The following is a 12388-nucleotide window of genomic DNA, read 5'->3' on the forward strand; positions in this document are numbered from 1 at the left end:
GGCTCATTGCTTATCCCAATCAATTTTATCTTTTGGATTTCAAGAAATGAATCTAATCAATCATTAATATAAATGTAATTTGATTAACTCTTTATGAATTGAGTTTGGCAGCAGTGGCTCCGGCTGATCCCCAAATGGACGTACAAAAAGACAGCCATTGTTTTATCACATTAATAATTGTCAGCATTTTATGTGTTCCTATATATCTGTTCTAAGAATGTTAATATTTAGTTTGTGTAAAAACGAACTTAAACAAACAAGTGTGTGTGTGTGTGTGTGTGTGTGTGTGTGTGTGTGTGTGTGTGTGTGTGTGTGTGTGTGTGTGTGTGTGTGTGTGTGTGTGTGTGTGTGTGTGTGTGTGTGTGTGTGTGTGTGTGAGTGAGAGAGAGAATACATGCATGTGCGTGTACATGAATATGTGTATGGCAGTAGAATATAAACAGACAGTAAGACTTCCTGTCAGAAGAGGAGACCGAGGGGGATGAGGGGAGATTTGAGAGAGAGAGAGAGAGAGATAGAAATAGAAAGAGAAGAGGAGAAGACAAAAAGACGACTGCTAACAGAAATTTACACAGAGGAAAATCTGATTTAACGCAATAAGTCACTAAGAGAAGTATGACCAAGTCTTTAGCCTGGACATCAATATGGCTGACGGAGATGGATGGGACAACAGGAAAACATCATAACTAATTTATTCTGGAGAAAGTTTATTTTAGAGCCAGCAAGAGTTTTGTGAAGAACCTCAATGGAATGAGACCGTTTGGACTTCCAAATGTTAAACCTAAATGTTATGGCAATGGCTGAAGAACAATAGATCGTGCCTACATAGGATTGGCCGTCCGTGCCATAGGGAGAAAGTATGGCTGCGGCTGAGACCGTCAGATAGCGGTTCATGATAACGACCCGGTGGACACCATTCTTTTGGTTTAATTGGCCTACTTTTCTCTGAGTAAGTAGGACATTAACTTACTCATTCTCACTGCCTAAACTAGTAGAAAGTATGACATATATATATATTCCCAATTATATACATAATATTACCCGAGAGAAGGGAAAGGGTTTTAAAATACTTGCTTTCAAAGGGCGGTATTTCCTCCCCTCTCTGCTGCTCCTACCCAGACTCCGAGCCCCTGGGAGTAGCACGGCGCAGCAGCAGTTTATTTGGACAGTGTTATTTGTGCTCTTCCTCAAAACCTAATTTCAGAATCGCTTCACAGCAACTGTATGTCTTTGCTGTCTGATGGTTAAGGAAAAAGATCAGAGATACAGTCTAGTGGGGGGTAATGGCAATGTGAAGTGGTTTGTGTTATTTTTGTTAAATATAATGTTTCTATAGCCAAAGCTAGAATCGACTTCCTATCTCAGCCTGTGTCATGTAGACTTAATACAAACAGTGAGTCACTTCTTTGATCTTCTCCACACCATGCCCAAGGACATGACAGGCTTGATCATGTGTAGTGTGAGCTTAAGGAACCCTTCTCCCCACAGTTGTTTAATACATTTCCTCCAATCATTTACATCTATAGGTTTGTTTTGTGTTAAGCATTCATGTTGCATATTAAGGTTGCTGTTAGCTAAAATCACCATGGTTAAGTGATCTAAACTTTTGCTTTGATTCAGATTGTTTGCAGTATAGCAATTGTGTTGATGTCTGTTGTCACTGCTTGGTATCAGAATAACACTAATATGTGGTGTCTCTCAACATCAGTATATCAACCCTTTTAATTGAAAGGCACTAAAGTGTCCGTAACTCACTGAGACTTGCAGTCAACCGTTTCTAAGAAAAGCACTGAAATATGCCCCTCACCCCCCTGACCTATACAAGGGCAGACAAAACCCATACTTTCATTTTTTTGAATGGGTGTGTTTGCAGCCCTTCCAGCTGCGTGGACAGAGGCTAGAATACTAAATGTAGATGAATCACATTAGTTATGTCCCACCCTCCGCTGAGCATGTTATTCGCATTAGTCTTAATAGACTATGTGCTAACAGCTGGGATGCTATTTTGCTCTGAGAGATTATTTCCTACACATAGAACCATGCAGGATGTTTTTTTCGTTAAGGCTGGGACCCAGATGAGGGAATCCTAGGGCAGATGATTGTCTTTATTCTGAATAACAGGGTGGTAAATTCATCAATTAGGAGTTCAATAGATAATGAACTCCAGTCAGTGTTCATCTCAACAGCAGTTCAGCTTGATTTTTAAATCATGCTATACACAGATTGCTATGGGTAATCATAGAGTACATGTTGGATCAATTTATCTGTTTCACTGTTTTCAGCACACTAGGGTCCAAAAACATAGCAAGGAACATTGGAAATCTAAATCTCTCTATTTGTATCCCCCTTTTCCCTCCCCCTTCCCTCTCACTATCTTCCCCTTCTCTATCTCTCTCTTCTCTCCCACTGCTCTCTCCCCCTTAAATCTATCTCCATCTTCTTCTATGTCCATCTTAATTCACGCCACTGATATATTTACAGTCACTGATGCCCTCTGCTGTCTAACATTCATACAGTCGGCTCAAAGTTGAGCATTGATGGTTCTAGTTTACATGTTCCCCGGGATAATCACAACCACATGACGTTTGAAGAACAAAAGCAAGGGCTTGCCAGCCAGCATAGCGCCACGATGTAGACAGAGCTATATTCACAAATACAAAGCACTTGCTCTGTAGTCATGAACATTCCTGGATTACTTTCCATGCTGAAATAGTTATGGAAGAATCCAATTTGAGTTACACTTTTAAACCAAAACATACATTGTTGTCTAAATACAACTGTAAAAATGAACATATTTGTTTTGTCAATGATTAGATAAATATATAAAGAGAAAAGATTGACCACTTGGCTTTGTCAACCTGAAGCCTGCCAAGATCAACAAAGAATCTGAGGACCGGCTCTCAGGAAGTGCAGATGGCTGTGTGTATGTGTGTGTGTGTGTGTGTGTGTGTGTGTGTGTGTGTGTGCGTGTGTGCGTGTGTGCGTGTGTGCGTGTGTGCGCGCGTGCGCGCGTGCGCGCGTGCGCGCGTGCGTGCGTGCGTGTGTGTGTGTGTGTGTGTGTGTGAAAGAGAAATAGACATTAGTATTAGGCAGAGAGTATGCCCTTTCTCATGAACCAAAACCATGCCTTAATATTACTTCTAAATGTTGGAAGTCATTATTTAGTTTAGACTTTGCTGTCATTCTGTGGCTTATATTTAGAATGCAGTTCTAAGTTTATTTAGGAATCATTACACATAAATTAAGAAGAAGATGCAGAATTGTCTTCATATGCCAAGTGAGTGCATTACAAAGTTTGTAAGCCCATAGATAAGTGCCTCAAATTATTTTTAGCATTTGCTGTCAATGCTTGGACTTAAGTGGGCTTACTGGATTAACCGACGCCTAGATAATGAACACCTCACATTTTAAACTGCCAGATATGCTTTGACAAAGTTAAAAAATACTATGATGTAATACATCATGTTAATTATAATTACATATTACTTCCGTTCAAACAAAGAAGCTCATTGTGGTTTTCAAGAGGCCTTTCCAAAGTTACTAATGTTTGATTTTTGTTTTGCAGAAACATATACATTTAATATCAATCATCATCATGAAGTCCAACTCCTCCGATGGATGGGCTTTCAACAATAATACATTAGCTGTGATCAATGGTTCAGGCAATGGGAGCGTGGTGGAGCCCTATCTTCAGAGACTGGCCCACCTGGACGAGGGACTATACCACGACTTCTACAGCCTCTGGATCACTCTCATGGTCATCAACTCCCTCATATTCCTTGTAGGTACATCCTTTTTCTTTCTGTATTTCTATTGAACAGCCAACATTACCCTCACATACACGTGTTGTGGTGTGCCTGGAGTCGTAAAAAGCAGATATTCTCTATCTATAGCCCCCTAGTGATAACACAATTTAACAACTGCCATCTTGGCATCTTGTTTAAACTATCCCGACTGTCAAATGTTTTTTTATTACTTTGCAGAATATCCTCCATTCATCTAAATGTATTTATTTAGATTATGAGTTTTTCTTCCCCTCTAAGATCCATTCTTCTTTTTTGTAGGTAAGATGTAAGTGTTGTAAGGAGAGAAAATGGAAAGGATTTAGAAATTTACCAACACAGAAAAGCTCCCCTCCCGCCCTGCTCCTTCCCTATGTTTCTCTGCCGTTGACAAGTGTTTCATTCACGCACCTGAGATTGACAGAAAATATTTGTTTCCTGAACCGACCAGCGAAGAGATGCCGTGATTGGGCAGAGTCAGGAACAGTCTGTAATCTAAATTTGTGGCAGGTCAACACAAAATATATATTGTGGCACGTCAACACAAAATATATAGCAATGCACTGATTCATGGATGGCTATGGCCTATTCTGAAAATGTACACTCAAATACCTACAGCGCTTTAAAGTCATTCCTATCCTTATTCCTTCTAATGTTTTTCCCTGGTCACTTCCGTGTGCAGGTAGGCATGGTGCTAAACACAATGGCGCTCTACGTCTTTTGTTTGCGCACAAAGCCCAAGACCACCTCTGTGATCTACACCATCAACCTGGCAGTCACGGACCTGCTGGTGAACCTCTCCCTGCCCACCCGCATCCTGCTGTACTACAGCGGGGGGACCTGCCTCCTCTGCTCCTACCTGCACATCTTCTCCTACTTTGTCAACATGTACTGCAGCATCCTGTTCTTGACCTGCATATGTGTCGACCGGTATATCTCCATTGTGCAGGTCAGTTATTTGGACTACTACTGGGTTCTACTTCTTCTTTGTTACAGTTGCTCAATTATCCCAAGATCTTATGAATCCAGGAGGCAATATGAAGCTGTCTTCTGACACGTATAAAAGTGACCTACCGGTTGAGGATTCTGAAAGCAGTCCATTCTGTGAAACACACAAAAAAGATGGTTGTTTTTGGTTGATCCTGTAGGTCGAGGCGTCCCGCCGGTGGCGTAACGCTAACGTGGCCAAGTGTGTGTGTGTTTCCGTGTGGCTGTTTGCCATCGTGGTCACCTACTCCTTCCTCTCCACCGCCTTCCAGCACCCGGGCTGCTGCGTCTCCAAGCTTCTCTTCCTCACCATCACAGAGTTCTTTCTGCCCCTCGTCATCATTGTGGTCTTCACCTTACGCATCATGTGGGCCTTGGTGGACCATCGACTCATGCAACAGAGCAGGTGAGGTTCAGAGGACTCTTTGCTCATCTTCAGGCTCATAGCTTCTGGGAGTGTTTGTGGCAAACAGTTCTATTTGTGATAGAACCAACATGGGGTGAAAACTGAATGTGGTTAGCATTTATTACTCATGTTTGCATAATTTCAATTTCTTTAAAGGGACACTGTAATATTTTAAGTCATTTATTACCTCAAATCAACGTATTCATTCATAAATAAGTCCTCATTGGTGTAAAATTATCTGCCAAAAATCTAATGTATCCTCCTGAGCGAAGAATAATTAATATGTAGTTGCATAGGACGGGTAAGTGTCCCTAACATGGAGGCTTCCATTGTTAGGGTGTTGGGTGCAGGCAGGCAGGTAGGACCCAGATGAAGATGGGTAGGGAAAACGGCACTTTATTTACGCCAAAAGGCTAAAGGCAAGGAGCAAGGAGCAAGGGAACACAGGTAACCACAGAGAACACGCAGGACCAACAAACCACAATGACAGCACCAGGAACAAAGGAAAGACAAGGGTTTAAGTAACAAACGCAAGACACGCAACGAGGAACAGCTGAGAAACATTAGGGGAGGGAGCAGTAATCAACACAGGAGGGAAACACAGGGAAACACACCAAAACACGCTACAGACCATGACAGTACCCCCCCCTTAAGGGTCGACTCCCAGGGGACCCACGACAATAAAAAAAATAAAAAAAATGGACTGGGGCAGAGCGGAGGGGTGTCAGGCGGGCGGCCAGAAAACTGCCCCAGGGCATGGCAGGGAGCTTCAGGCGGACGGCCTGGGGGGCAAGCAGAGGCAGAGTGAAGGCGCAACCCTTCAGGAGGCCGGCGGCAAGGACGATGAGGGCTCAGTCCCTCAGGAGGCCTGCAGCGGCAAAGAAGCCCCTCTGAAGGCCGGCAGCAGCGAAAGCGGAACCCTTCAGGAGGCCGGCGAAGGCGAGGTAGAGGGCGGGTCCCCTCTGGAGGAAGGCCAGGTAGAGGGCGGGTCCCCTCTGGAGGAAGGCCAGTTAGAGGGCGGGTCCCCTCTGGAGGAAGGCCAGGTAGAGGGCGGGTCCCCTCTGGAGGAAGGCCAGGTAGAGGGCGGGTCCCCTCAAGAGGAAGGCGAGGTAGAGGGTGGGTCCCCTCTGGAGGAAGGCCAGGTAGAGGGCGGGTCCCCTCTGGTGGAAGGCCAGGTAGAGGGCGGGTCCCCTCTGGAGGAAGGCCAGGTAGAGGGCGGGTCCCCTCTGGAGGAAGGCCAGGTAGAGGGCGGGTCCCCTCTGGAGGAAGGCCAGGTAGAGGGCGGGTCCCCTCTGGAGGAAGGCCAGGTAGAGGGCGGGTCCCCTCTGGAGGAAGGCCAGTTAGAGGGCGGGTCCCCTCTGGAGGAAGGCCAGGTAGAGGGCGGACCCCCTCTGGAAGGCGGGACCCCTCAGGAAGGCAAGGTAGAGGGTGTGTCCCCTCTGGAGAAGAGGGCGTGCCCCTTCCAAAAGGTTTGGAAGGCGGGACCCCTCTGGAAGGCCTTGAAGAGGGACCCCCCTCGGGAAGGAGTGGAGGGAGGACCCCCACAGGCAGGAGTGGAGGGCGTGCCTCCCCTGGACGGTCTGGAGGGCGGGCCCCCTCCGGCAGGAGCAGAGGCCGGTCCTCCTCTGGAAGGAGGAGGGGGCAGGCCCCCTCTGGATGGAGCAGAGGGCGGACCCCCTCTGGAAGGAGCAGGGGGCGTGCCTTCCCTGGACGGTCTGGAGGGCGGGCCCCCTCCGGCAGGAGCAGAGGGCGGACCTCCTCAGGCAGGAGCGCAGGGCGGACCTCCTCAGGCAGGCGAAGAGGCCGGTCCCCCTCTGGAAGGCGAGGAGTGGGCTCAGGAACCGGACAGGGCTCGGGGACCGGAGTCAGTTCGGGAGCTGGAGTGCCAGGAGGAACCGGGTGGTACCCCAAACTCACCACCCCCACTCTGATTGTCCATAAGGGAGGAGGCTGGTAGCTGGGGGGCAGAGGATGGTAGCTGGGGACCGGGGGCAGAGGCTGGTAGCCGGGGACCGGGGGCAGAGGCTGGTAGCTGGGGACCGGGGGCAGAGGCTGAGAGTAGGAGCGTGGAGGCATAGGCCGGTCACCAAAGTCCGGTGGCAGTGGCATATAGCTCTCCGGCCAAAAGGTTGTGGGGTTGAGCAGCTCGACTGCCCACTGGGTAAGGCGTCCTCCAACTCGGGCCTTGACGCAAAAGCCCTGCACGTACGCCCCAACACAGCCTTCTGCTCCTTCCTGCTGGGAATGTTCTCCCAGCCAGCCATCCATAGCTATGATTATCGACTAACAAATCCTCCAACTCACGGAAAAATAGAGTGTCCGCTGGGTCCAATCTAGGTGCTGTCATTCTGTTAGGGTGTTGGGTGCAGGCAGGCAGGTAGGACCCAGATGCAGACGGGTAGAGAAAACTGCACTTTATTTCCGCCAAAAGGTAAAGGCAAGGAGCAAGGGAACACGGGTAACCACAGAGAACACGCAGGACCAACAAACCACAATGACAGCACCAGGAACAAAGGAGAGACAAGGGCTTAAATAACAAACACAAGGCACGCAACGAGGAACAGCTGAGACACATTAGGGGAGGGTGCAGTAATCAACACAGGAGGGAAACACAGGGAAACACACCAAAACACGACACAGACCATGACATCAATGTTCTTCCGGTCTAAGAACTGTCGAGAGGAACAAAAAGCACTACGTGGTACGGGAAATGCAAGCGCGTTTTCACTCTGAGCCAGCGTGAATAATTCACTATCTTGCTCGAGGAGTAATTACTCATACATCATTAGCTTACACTAATGATTCAATGCAGTTTGAATTTTTTTTTAAATAACGAACCTCATCATTACTCGAATGACTCGAAGAGGTAGTATTGGATGTCATGACACAGCTTCTTGGCACATACTGCCCAGCGTAGTTTTTGAACAAGCGAGCACTATTAGTTTGAATGCAATATACAATTGTACCGCTAGATGGGAGTAATTTTTACACAGTGTCCCTTTAAGTATGTATTTCCTTTAACAGTTTTTACGTAAGCAGTGCAAAATGGTTAACTATCATATGGTTAGCAGAAATACACAGTGTTTGTTGACCTTTCAAATCTAACGTTGAACTTGTTTTTCCCAGGGAGAGGAGAAGGCGAGCTGTCCAGCTGCTGACGACAGTGCTCATCATCTTCACTGTGTGCTTCACGCCCTTCCACATCCGGCAGGTGAGAGAGTAATAGGTGCTAAACATAGTGGTTAGGAATATCTGTCACAGCGTCCCAGGTGTTCCCACCTTGGTACTGTGTAGATCAATCTGTGGTGCATGGCGTGATAACCGTCATGCTGAGAAATGTATGCAATAACAGAATTTTAAGATGCCTTGGATAAAAAGCTTCCCCCTACACTGTGAGTAGAAGTAGAAATGGTTAATCTAAAACTGAAATACCGACAGTAGTAAGTCCGATGGGTGCAAGGAGATACATTACTTATAACTATAGGTGCTAGCCAGTTTTGTAGCATTTGTACTGTAGATGCCCTCTATACAGAATGGTGTTGATCAGATCATCAGGAATCATATTTACAATCCGCGTTTGGTTCTGTGCTGCAGGTGCTGCTGTACTTCTATCCAGAGATGCCCCACCATGTGATCGTGTACCATCTGACTGTGACTCTGAGCAGTCTGAATAGCTGTATGGATCCTGTGGTCTACTGCTTTGTCACTAACAATTTCCAGGTAACACAACACAAGTGATCTTTATCGCATTCATCCACCTTTCTTCCTTTATTTCATCATCTCATTTGTCATAATAGCTCTTATCTGTTTAGTTATACACTAAACAGTGTATAACTAAGCAATTTAAAGCCTAATCATCAATTCATTCATTCATAAATTCTTTAGTCACCTAACTGATCAAGGTGCATCAATTTGAATTGGCCCTTAATTCACATTTACGGTCTTAACAGGGCCACATACAACACCCCCCTAACACTCAGCACTCTAAAGGGCAAGGAAATACCCAAATCCAAGAGGGAAAACCTTGATAAGGAACACAGAGAAGGGACCCAGCTAATGCAGGGAGTTAGGAGTGCAATGGGTGCAAGGCGGATACAGAGAGTATTTTTACAAAATATCTGCCTAGCAATGAGTTTAAGATGAATAATCCTGACTCATTTATTTATTTATGTTCTTCCTCATTGTTTCCCCAGTCCACCATGAGGAGTCTGTGTCGCCGCGCGGAGGCGGAGCCGAGCAGCAATGACATCATCAGCATGCACCACAGCTCCAAGGTCTCGGGTGTTATGGTCAACGCCGCCACTAACAACACCATCGTGATGACCTCCATCATTGCCACCACCCCCCATTCCTCTCAGAGAATCTATAATGTGAGGATCAACCATAGCACAGTGTGATAGCCCTGTCATGTGAGTCCGAAAGAGGAGAAGTGGGACTTATTGCATCACTAGGTTTTGTTTCTCTTCAAAAATGAAATGCAGAGACAAGTGTGACCGGGGTGACGCCAGGCTTGCATCTTCAACACAGGATCATGAGAAACAGTTGATAATATTACAACGACTAGCACATCTAGAACAGCACACATTTACACAAAGAAGCTTTAAAACTGCACTGTGTAGAACTGTAAGTGATCCAATGAGGGGATGTGTTTATCAGGATCAATGATCTGGCAAGTGCCAGTGCAAAGACACCATCCTCCTCACGGACAATGTAAGAGGAGAAAATATTGTCAATAGACGACTGATTTTCTGTCCTTGAACGTGTGACTTTTTGGTTTGACGTATGACCTTTGATAATGAGATGTTCGCTCACTTCAGCGACTGCCCTTGAAGGCAGAGGAAAAGCTATGTCCATGTGGATCTCCGTACGGCAAAAAATTTACCAGAAGATACTTATTTTTTTTAATACAAGCACTGTGTCCGATTGTGTCATCGATATGAATTTAGGCCGTCTCCCCAAACCATCTATGGAGAATTTGTTTTCATCCGGAGATACTTATCATGCAAATGTTCATAACTGTAGTTATGAACCAAAATATAAATCCTGCTTGTCAATATGTAATCTGTATAAAAAAAAATCGCATTGTGAATTAAAATCACTTTAATGATTGTCAAGGAAAAGAAATCAATTCATGTGCACATTTGTAAAATAAACATTGACTTCAGTGTTTGTCTAATTATTTTTTTTGATGAGACATTATTTAACCCTCACATTTCAAATTCACTCAGCCCCATGGCGAGCCTGGCCCCCTAATTTTAGAAGTATAAGGGGAAATGTAGTTGGCCATCCAACAATGTAGGCTACCTCCGCTTCACATTTAAACTGTTACGTAAACCTTGATTAATAAAGTTACCTAGCCCATCTTGCTACTTTTTACTGAAGTGTAGGCCTAATGTAGTGAAGGATGACTAACCATCTATTGGCCTAGCTGAAAACATTGAAAATTAAATGTTGACCATCAAGAACTTTTTGTGCCAAGTAAATTTCCCATTCATTTTCTCCATTGGCTTTTCATAATATCGTTATATTAAGAGTTTTAAGCCTGGAAACTAGCCATTCATTCGTTAATGTAATCGTATCCATGAAAAGTTTGTTTCAGAGCAAAATAAAAATGGGAACATGGAATAAAAAGCAAAGGTATAAGACTGTGTACATCTTTTTTTGAACGACTGAAGGAACTACCCATCCCGTATAGTGATGGGTCGACTCGTTCGCGCCCGAATCAGTTCGAATGAACGAATCTTTTAACACGAACGAACCAAACAGATTATTCTCTCTCGTTCGTCTCGTTCGTTCTCAGACTCGACTCCTCCCAGACCCATTAGTCGCTGACTCGCTGTTCGTTCACTGACTGTGAGTGTTGAAGAGGGAAGAGGCTTAGTGAGCGAGCGTACGATAATACTGTAATGACCTCGCCGGTGACATAACGATGTCGAGTCATTAGTAATTGAAGGAACTTTTAAAGAACCAAAACCAGGTCACTGAAACCCGTAACCAACGGCAGAAATCCCACACCAAAACAAACCCCGGTTACCCCGGCAACCCCCAACAAAGTCTCACTCACGTTCAGGCCCCCACCCTCCTGTTCTTCCAAGGCCCTCCCCCAGCTGACCTAATGATTCGCCCCCACACTGATTGACAAGAAGAACATTACAATACATGCACATAGAACAACTGGCATAACGGACAACGAAATACAATGCAACACATAACAAACAAACTATTTAACTGTCCCAGGGTCGCTACATTGCCTCCCCCCTTCAAAGTTTCTTGTCCTCGAGGGAACAAACAAAGTCCCGGAAGCGACCCGGCGCTCTCCTCTCCCTACGAGGCTGCGTTGGGGCCACGGGGGGCTGGGGAGAAGCGCCTGGGGGTGAGAGGGGCCCACGAGTGTCAGGCCCGGGGGCGGGCAGGGGGAAAGGGAGGGGCGGGGCTGGGGGCCAAGTTGCTGACTGTGAAGATCGACAGGGAGGGGAGACAAGGATAGGGTTAGGTGGGGACCCAGGGCCAGAACACTGAGGTGTGCGTGTCCGGGGCCCATTCGCACCGGTGCGGGGAGCTGCAGGGCTCGCTGGAGCAGGTTGAGGGGTGGCGGTGCCTCGATAAGGGGCCAACCGGTCTCTGTGGAGAGCCACCCTCCTTCCCCGAGGTGGTAGCTGGACCCTGTACACCACCTCCCCCATCCTCTCAAGGACCCTGCATGGCCCGATCCACTCACTATCGAGCTTTGGGCATCTACCCTTCTTTCTATGCAGGCTGTAGGTCCAGACCATCTCCCCAGCCTCAAAGTGCCTGCCACGAGAACGCACATCATAGTTCCTTTTCTGCCTCACCCCTGCGCTCAGCAGCTGTCCCCTGGCGAAGGAGTGAGAGTCTCCTGGCATACTCTGGGCCGGGAGGAACAGGGGGAGAATCGGGCGGCCGGCCAAACGCCAGGTCAGCTGGGGTGCGAAGCTCCCTGCCCAACATCAGCAGAGCAGGCGTGCAGGACGTCGACTCCTGGACAGCTGACCTGTATGCCATGAGCACCAGAGGCAGATGATTGTCCGAGTCCCACTGATGCTCAGCCGAGACAATGGCCAGCTGCTTCTCCATACAGCGATGAAATCGCTCCACCAAGCCGTCACTCTGTGGGTGCAGGGGGGTAGTACGGGTCTTCTGCATGTCCAGCCTGCTACATAAAGCCGCAAAGACTCGGGATTCAAAATTTCTC

At 46.8% G+C, this 12388-nt stretch overlaps 1 protein-coding gene across 1 annotated transcript; it reads left to right on the forward strand.

The window, feature by feature from the left end:
• Window positions 1–493: 493 nt before the first annotated feature.
• On the forward strand, window positions 494–10393 carry LOC130391999 (G-protein coupled receptor 20-like). Its single transcript, XM_056602391.1, has 7 exons — window positions 494–949; window positions 3566–3781; window positions 4465–4731; window positions 4931–5175; window positions 8302–8386; window positions 8770–8895; window positions 9369–10393. Exons 2-7 carry the CDS (start codon window positions 3596–3598, stop codon window positions 9570–9572), a joined length of 1113 nt encoding a protein of 370 aa, XP_056458366.1. The 5' UTR covers window positions 494–949; window positions 3566–3595; the 3' UTR covers window positions 9573–10393.
• The last annotated feature ends 1995 nt before the right edge of the window (window positions 10394–12388 follow it).

The sequence above is a fragment of the Gadus chalcogrammus genome, chromosome 11 (assembly GCF_026213295.1).
Source record: "Gadus chalcogrammus isolate NIFS_2021 chromosome 11, NIFS_Gcha_1.0, whole genome shotgun sequence".
NCBI lineage: Eukaryota > Metazoa > Chordata > Actinopteri > Gadiformes > Gadidae > Gadus > Gadus chalcogrammus.